This window comes from Sinocyclocheilus rhinocerous, unplaced genomic scaffold, assembly GCF_001515625.1.
Source record: "Sinocyclocheilus rhinocerous isolate Xijiao unplaced genomic scaffold, SAMN03320098_v1.1 scaffold1989, whole genome shotgun sequence".
NCBI classification, from domain to species: Eukaryota; Metazoa; Chordata; class Actinopteri; order Cypriniformes; family Cyprinidae; genus Sinocyclocheilus; species Sinocyclocheilus rhinocerous.
Window position 1 is genome coordinate 19170 of NW_015659706.1, and position 8377 is coordinate 27546.

The 8377-nt window shown below is 36.6% G+C and overlaps 1 protein-coding gene across 1 annotated transcript in view; it reads left to right on the forward strand.

The window, feature by feature from the left end:
- Positions 1-8377, forward strand: part of LOC107724056 (male-specific lethal 3 homolog) — a 45146-nt gene that overhangs the window by 16613 nt on the left and 20156 nt on the right. Inside the window, exon 4 of the mRNA XM_016532835.1 lies at positions 3179-3337. Within this exon, the coding sequence (XP_016388321.1) occupies positions 3179-3337 (159 nt within the window). The remainder of the gene's footprint in view (positions 1-3178; positions 3338-8377) is intronic.

Sequence of the window (8377 nt, forward strand, 5' to 3'; positions counted from 1 at the left end):
AGCAGCGTTATGTTTGGAGAAAGAAAACACTGCATTCCAGCATAAGAACCTTATCCCATCTGTGAAACATGGTGGTGGTAGTATCATGGTTTGGGCCTGTTTTGCTGCATCTGGTCCAGGATGGCTTGCCCTCATTGATGGAACAATGAATTCTGAATAATACCAGCATATTCTGAAGGAAAATGTCAGTACATCTGTCCGAGAACTGAATCGCAAGAGAAAGTGGGTCATGCAGCAAGACAACGACCCCAAGCAAGACCCCACAAGTCTTTCTACCAAAGAATGGTTAAAGAAGAACAAAGTTAATGTTTTGGAATGACTGAGTCAAATTCCGGACCTTAATCCAATTGAAATTTTGTGGAAGGACCTGAAGCAAGCAGTTCATAGGAGGAAACCTACCAACGTCACAGAGTTGAAGTGGTTCTGTACTGAGGTATGGGCTAAGATTCCTACAAACCGTTGTGCAGGACTGATCAGCAGTTACAAGAAACGTTACTTGCAGTTATTGCTGCAAAAGGGGGTCACACCAGATACTGAAAGCAAAGATTCACATACTTTTGCCACTCACAAATATTTAACACCAGATAATTTTTCTCAATAAATAAATGACAAAGTATATATTTTTGTCTCCTTTGTTTGATTGGATTCTCTTTGTCTACTTTCAGGATTTGTGTGAAAATCTAATTATGTTTTGGGTCATATTTATGCAGAAATATAGAAAATTCTAAAGGGTTCACAAACTTTCAAGCAGCACTATATATATATATTTATTAGGGATGTCAAAATTAACGTGTTAACGCAGCGTTAACGCAAACTCATTTTAACGGCACTCATTTTATTAACGTGCGATTAACGCAGCGCGCATTTTCTGTTTGACCCGTGGCCTAACCCATAGTTGGAGAAATGGAGATGCACAATGTTGCCAACTTAGTGACTTTTCAGACCCCTTTAGAGACTTTTTTTCCCCAAAAAAGTGCCTAGCGACAAATCTAGCGGCTTCTTGGACAAACCTTATTTAATTTCTGACACACCAGGTCTTGCTTTCCCAGCACGCACACACACCTCTTTCTCTGCATCTGCTCTGTTCAGCGAGAGGCTGAGATGAGCAGCGCTTTCAGTTAAAACACATATTCTGTTGCTTCTCTAATTTTACATGCAAGTATAGCCGAAATCACAGCACAGCTATTGTCTTCATCTTATGTGTATTTGATTTCATCAGATGATGGCTTGATTATAAATCAGGATTTTTGTGCAGATTAACATCTTTGGAAGGGAGAGCTGGTTATGTAGTCTTAATGGGTCACGTTTCAGTCACTATTTCATATTATTTCCGTTGTCTGACAACAGAAAAAGTTAAATATATCAATGAAAACGGTTTTATTGAGAATTTAGCTGCATCAAAATACAGTATGTGGGCACAGAGAGGCAAACCGATGTAATAATAAATAATAAATGTACAGTATGTTCAGAAGAAGTGAGCTGCCCTGTCCTGCAAATAGTGTAAACAGGCTTGTGTAAGTAAATTTCTAAGTGCAAAGAAAGAGAAGTAATGGGAACCTGGTATTTCTATGTTCTTTTTTCATGTCATCTGTGACCTTTGAAACATGTCTAGTCTTCATGCTCTATGGTTGACTATGGTTTCACTAATAATAAACATACGTACATCTGCATAAAGCATCCATATTTGTCCATGCCCATGTTGATTAGAGTATTAAAAACTTGAAAAGTATTAATTTAAGGTACATTTAGAACAGATAAAAATGTGCGATTAAGTTGCGATTAATCACGAGTTAACTCATGACAATCATGTGATTAATCGCGATTAAATATTTTTAATCGATTGACAGCCTTAATATATATACATACACACACACACACACACACTGTATATTAAGGGTGGGCGGTATGTAGTGTAGTGTCTACAATTAGAGATTTTGCCATTTCTTATATATTAACGCAGTACAGTACACACAAGTTATTAACACGTAAGAGTAAAACCTGAATGAAGAAAGAGTGAAACATGCTGTTTTAAACAGTTATTAAAAGCTGTGAAAAATAACTAGATGTGATGCTCACCTTGACTGACACAGCTGAAGCTCACATACAGAAAGTGTTGCACTGAGAGTCTCAGACAGCATGCGACCTCGAATTTGGGTTGTACATGATTAAATAGACTTGAATACAGTTACTAATACACCTGAAGTGTGTGCACAGTAAGCCGTCTCTCTCAGACAGCATGTGATCATAAATTCAGTATACTGTGGTGCTTGAATAGTCAGTTGCGTCAAAATGCCTGTCATGTGGAGTATTCACATAAACACAGTCAGTTATGTGTTGAATTAACGTAAACAGTAGGGTGAAAACCGGGTATATATTGGGTCCATGCATCCGGTTTTAAAGGCTTATAAACCTGTTGCTGTCTATGTCAAACAATAATAATTAAACAAGAAAGGACGGAGAAAATTACTCACTGCTCTTGACTGAATCAATTTGGGATCTTTAAAGAGAATTTTTTCTAAGAATCAATTCAATCAAACATATAGAAATATATCAGTATTTATCCTGATTGGACTTAGGACTATCCTTTTGGACTAGAAGCCCTATTGGACATAATTTAGTGAAGCTCTGTGACCACAAATAAACTGGAGCAAAAATGATTGAATATGTCCTGTTATTCTATTCAAAATATCAACTACTGCTTAATACAACTACTGATTGATTTGGCTCATTTGACCGGTACTCCTGACAGAAATTACTGTAACTGTTTTTGTCATAAACTGTGGTCAGATATCAAAGCTGGACTCCCAGATCTAAATCTTGCTCAAATGCACTATGTTTGATGCATACAAAATAAACTTTTTCGGCAATTTAACATTTGGTATATCTCTAGTTTTTAATGCCACCGTAACTGGAATTTTGCATCTCTATATTCTGTTCTTTCCTACATTGTAGATAATCTACTTTTTAGTGTCTTATTTAACTTGTGATCAAGTGTATCTGTGTGTGTGTGTGTGTGTGTGTGTGTGTGACAAACAAAACCGATAAAATAGCCATAACATGTTGTAAGTCATCACCTTTTAATTGAAGAGATGCCATTTGAGACAAGAGTACCTGAAATTTTACAACACTTACTCAGATCTTGAAGCTAAAAGGGGCCTTCTTTGTTTTCCCATTACAGCGAGGAGCTCTGTAAAGAAATGGTGGATGGTTTGAGGATAACATTTGACTTTACCCTTCCACTAATCCTACTCTACCCAAGTGAACAAGCTCAGTTCAAAAAAGTCAGCTCCTCCAAGTTCTTCCAGCCAGTCATTGACAGCGCAACCTGCACCAGTAGGTAAGAGAGTAAACAATGAGTAAACTGTACTAAAGACATCAATTTGTTTTGAAATGCCATATTAAACTTAGGAAATAATTTGTTAATTTTTAACTTTTTTTATGGTTTACAAATGTTGTCCTAATACTGTATCGGATCATTGATTTGACTTATTTATACTATGACTTGGGATTGCCATGATTTCAGATCTTCAGTAGCTGATGCAAATGCCTTGAAATGTCACTTTAATCATGCTTCATGGTATGCTACTAGCTAGTACTGTGATACCACTTCTTTTTCGCATGTATTTATATAGTGTTTCATATAGTATATCTACATTATACAGTTTGGTTCTGTTCAGTTTTTGTTTATCCAAAAAGTACTGTCAGATCAATAATCTTGTTGAAATATTAATTGTCCTTTAAGTTCCAACTGCGCAAGCAATCAAACCACAGGCAACAGTGACAAGGAATCTAAACCCCAAACCTAAAGGTGACAGAAAGGAGAAAAAATGGGCCCCCTCTATCACTGCAAACGCAGAGAGAAGTTTGCTACATTTTGATTGTATCTTGGTGGACTAACGTAAACAAGGTAATGCTTAGGCCTGGGCGATAAAACGGTATCGATATTTATCGACGGTACACCTTCGATAACGATAGAAAAAATGTTCGATATAGTGCACGATATAGGCACGTGCTATGAGTGACGCAGACAGCACACACAAACACGAACATATGCTGAAATGAGTGCTGTGCCTGCCTGTGATGAGGAGATTGTGAATAAAGAATGAATATTAGTCGAATTTAAAATAAACAGACGGACAAATATGACTGCTGCACTCACGTCTCACAGAAGAGATGTACAGAAAGCCATGCAAAGTTAAAACAATTTAAACTTTTAGAAAACGTCACGAATTTGTGTAGGTTTATTCCTTTTCACTGCGTCTCATATGTTTTTAAATGCAATCTGTGTGAATGGCGGTTCGGTTCTTTGGATTAAGCAATGCATAAAATACATGATGCTGTTTTGTTTATAATTGTTTATGCAATTTACGAAATTATATTTGATTTTTATGAGTTAATTTTAGACTTAATGCACGTTTTTTTTATACAGTTACTTCCTTGCGTTGACAATTTAAATGCGCTGCATTATTTTGCTCATTGCGCCCTCCTGTAGCCTCGGGAGACGAGACAAAAGTTTCCTTAAGACCTATTTAATCCGCATATAAAACATTAGAAATTAGATATTAAAGGGGTCATATGATGCTTTTTTAAAGATCATTATTTTGTGTATTTGGTGTAACAGAATATGCTTTTAGCTATATCGTCCAGCCCTAGTAAGGCTTCTAGGATAACTAACTGAAGGTAGTTGAAGACCCCTTGTACCAAGCCTGAGAAGGACAGGTGCCATTATAATTTCTGCCCTTTACCCATCTTGAAACTAATCTCTAAGATTTTGGCCTGTGACTGCCATACAAATTCTTTAGGATTTCCTGATGTGGCAGCAGTGCCTGAAACAAATATAGATCATAAAGACCCATCCAAATTCATTCATAACTGTTTGAAAACCTAAAAGTTGATACAAACTACAACACATCCAGTTCATACGTATTTAAAAAAATATGTATTCTCTGTGACAGCTGTTTGTAATACAACCATTTTCACAAATGCAGCTGTTAACACACAAATGAATGCATGACAGTTAAAATCTTCTCCCTTCATGTTTAGAATGTTAAAACAGGTTTTGTGGTGATGGTTTAGCGAGTGAATAATGCAAATGTGAAACTCTACGTACAGTATACTATTCTAACTGTGTGCTTTAGGATTATGCAAATGAGTATGACAGGAGTAAAGAAGTGTGGGCAATGTGAGAAAAAAAAAAACTACTGTGAGCGATTGATTCAGTGATGTCGGGAAAAACATCCAATTAAGATCAATTTGACCTGACATAGGAATGAATGAAATGTTGAAAAACATTTTTATTTGATTTTTTTGAAAAACATAATTTGACACAATCTAGAAAAAAAAATTATATCCATGAAGGGCTGAGACTACAGAATATTCCCAAGGCAAAAAACACTTACAGCGATAAGTGTTAAGTGATGAGACTAGCGATAGCAAGCTAGCTTTGAAAGCACATCAACACCTTCCCTGCATAGTCACTTTGCAAAGCCATGCCTCCTCCAAAACACACATGAATGCACTCAGGCAGATGCTCAGTGAGTAGGGATGGGTATTGTTTAGCAATATCGATACTGATACTGCTTATCGATACCGGTACTTATCAATGCTGTTATCGATACTACTCTATAATTTGGTGATGCTGCATGTCATACCAAACCTCCCATGGCAGGTGTGTCGTCAGCTTGAGATCGGTTTATGAGATCAGCTTCTTCTTGCTGGAATGCGCTGATGGCGTATCATGTCTGCGCAAACAGGGTGCACAGAGGTATGCAAATGCATATTTTGACAGGCAGGCAGGAGAGCCTATCGTAATGTTCGGATCGAACGTTTTGATTGGACAAACATTTTATGGTCTTATGCCTTCCACGGAAGATATAAATACATTTTGGGAAATGGGGGGGGGGGGAGATACAGGAATCAGACCACACACTGGTTTGTAGGGATAACAAGGAGTTCTGTCTTTGCATGCATGAAGCAGAGTCATCTTCAGCTCAATTTTGCAGAGAGGTCTGAAAGGCAGACAGAGATAGGAGCTGAGACATTGGGATCATCAGGTTGAAATGAAAGATAGAGCTGCATATATTATCTGCAGAGTAGTGGTAGGGAAGCCAAAAGCCTTGTGATCAATCCCAGTGATGTGAATGGAGAAAAGACAAGTGAGAACTGAACCTTGAAGCACACCAGTGGTTTTGCTGATGTGATTGACACCCCTCTTTTAAACCCTGAAAGATCTGCGTCTTGTGGTTTATAGTGCCAAACGCTTCAGAATAAGGACAGATGATTTACACTTTGTTCTTTAGCCAACCAAAGAGTTTAAACAATGTCCACAGGTTAGAATAGTATTAATGGATGTTGTAGCAAGCTCCAAATGGGTGGATCTTGAGCTCCAAGTTGGCTGTACAAACCTCAAGAGGCTTTTGATTGATTAATGTTTTGCACTTGTGGGGTGGGGTGGGGTGTTGTATCTGCCTCATATTCCCAGTTGGTGGAGTTTTGTTTTGCTCTGCCAAAAATGGAGATTTTCACTTGAAAAAGTGTCATGCTGAATGATAAAATAGAGTAAGCTTGTTTTACATTTGCATTTTAAAAAGTGCAGGTTTTCCTAGTGACTTCTGCATGAATTTTTTAAAGGTAAATTTTAAAAATATGTTAGTATAAAATTATTATGCTTAACTGTAACTGGGCCTCGTCATTGTTTCAAAATCTACTCTTGTTTTCATTATGGTTATCCAATTTACTTTGCGGATAATGTAATTACAAAACAGAAACACTTCAATGCAATAGTTCTAATGATCAGTAAAATTGTATGCCTTTTCATGTTTGTTGTTCTATAGGTGTTGCATGTTGGGAAAAATAAAATTGCAGTGTGCAAAGAAAAATTCCAGGCGATGTAGTCCATTCTTCACTTGTTTGGAGTGCACATTGATTACAAAAGCTGCACATCTGGTATATTTTGTGTAAATTGTTGGTAAATAAACTGTAGGTTTTTGTGTCTGCATTTAAAAGGAATAGTTCTCATTCCAGGATGACACACAAGTTTTTAATACTAGGGGAAGATCCTCCAACATGTTCTCTCTGCCGAAAACACTTTATCCATGAAGCATGTTTTATTAGATTTTGCTGGTTTTAACTCTGTGAGTCTTTATTCAGTTAACTCGTTTGAAGAGATTCTTAACAGAGTTAAGCCAAATACAATTTTAGAATTTTTAGCAAAAATAAATTGTAAAAACATGAATATTCAGCCATAAAGTTTCTCATCATGAAAATAGCCACAGAAGCTGGCATGGCGTTATACACAAACAAACCAAAGGAATAGTTCATCCAAAAATGAAAATTGTCTTTTACTTACCCTCATGCCATCCCAAATGTCTGTGTCTTCTGCAGAATGCAAACAAAGATTTTTAGAAGAAAACAGTCACCATTTACTTCCAAGTAAACAACAGTTATAATTACCATTCACTTGCATGGTATGGGATATTCTTCTTCTTAAAATCTTTGTGTTCAACAGGAAAAATAAAGTCACAAATAAAGTCATCTGGTATGGAATTGGAGGAGGACAAGAAAGAAAAGAGACTGCACACTTCCTAAACATCCTGCTAACAACATCATAAGACATTAATTATTGGGGAAATCACTCTGATGACTGTCACACAATGCTAATAGATTATAAAACAAATAATCAAAACGAAGATACCAAGATAATTCATATACACAGAATGTGATAAATAATGTCAACACAAAATGGATAAATGCAATGCTGTTGAACTGAATGTAGCAATGTAAGAGAACCATATGGTAGCAAATCTTATGAGGAAAGTATTTGGGGTACATTCACACTATCAGTGTTTGGGATTGACAACCCCATTTACTTAGTGTGTGACTTAAAATGTCCTGTTCACACATTAGACATGGCATGACAAAAGTCTAATCAAGGTGCAAGTTCATCCGTCAGATCTTAATTAATAAGCAGAGTCTCAGAGGGTGCAGAGTCACATTCCAGTAGTCGTTTCCACAATGGCCTGGAGAATGATAAACTTCTTTTATGATAAATTTCTGTTGAATCTATATCTTACTATCACTCTCTGTTGTTTAAAGTGATAAAATATAACTTAACTCCCACCATATTTCTGATATTATCTATCAAACTAATCGGTCCCACTTTATATTGTGTCCCTAATACCTGTGTACTTACATAGTAACTAGATGTGTACATAGTATGTAACCACAGTGTACGTGCACATTGGTACATAGTATCTACAGCTGTAATGTTTGTGTAACTACACATGTAACAACCCACTGAATGGTATGTGTAAATACAAATGTGTAACAGGACATTGGTAACAACACTTTTTGGTAATGAAAGTACAAATGTGTAACA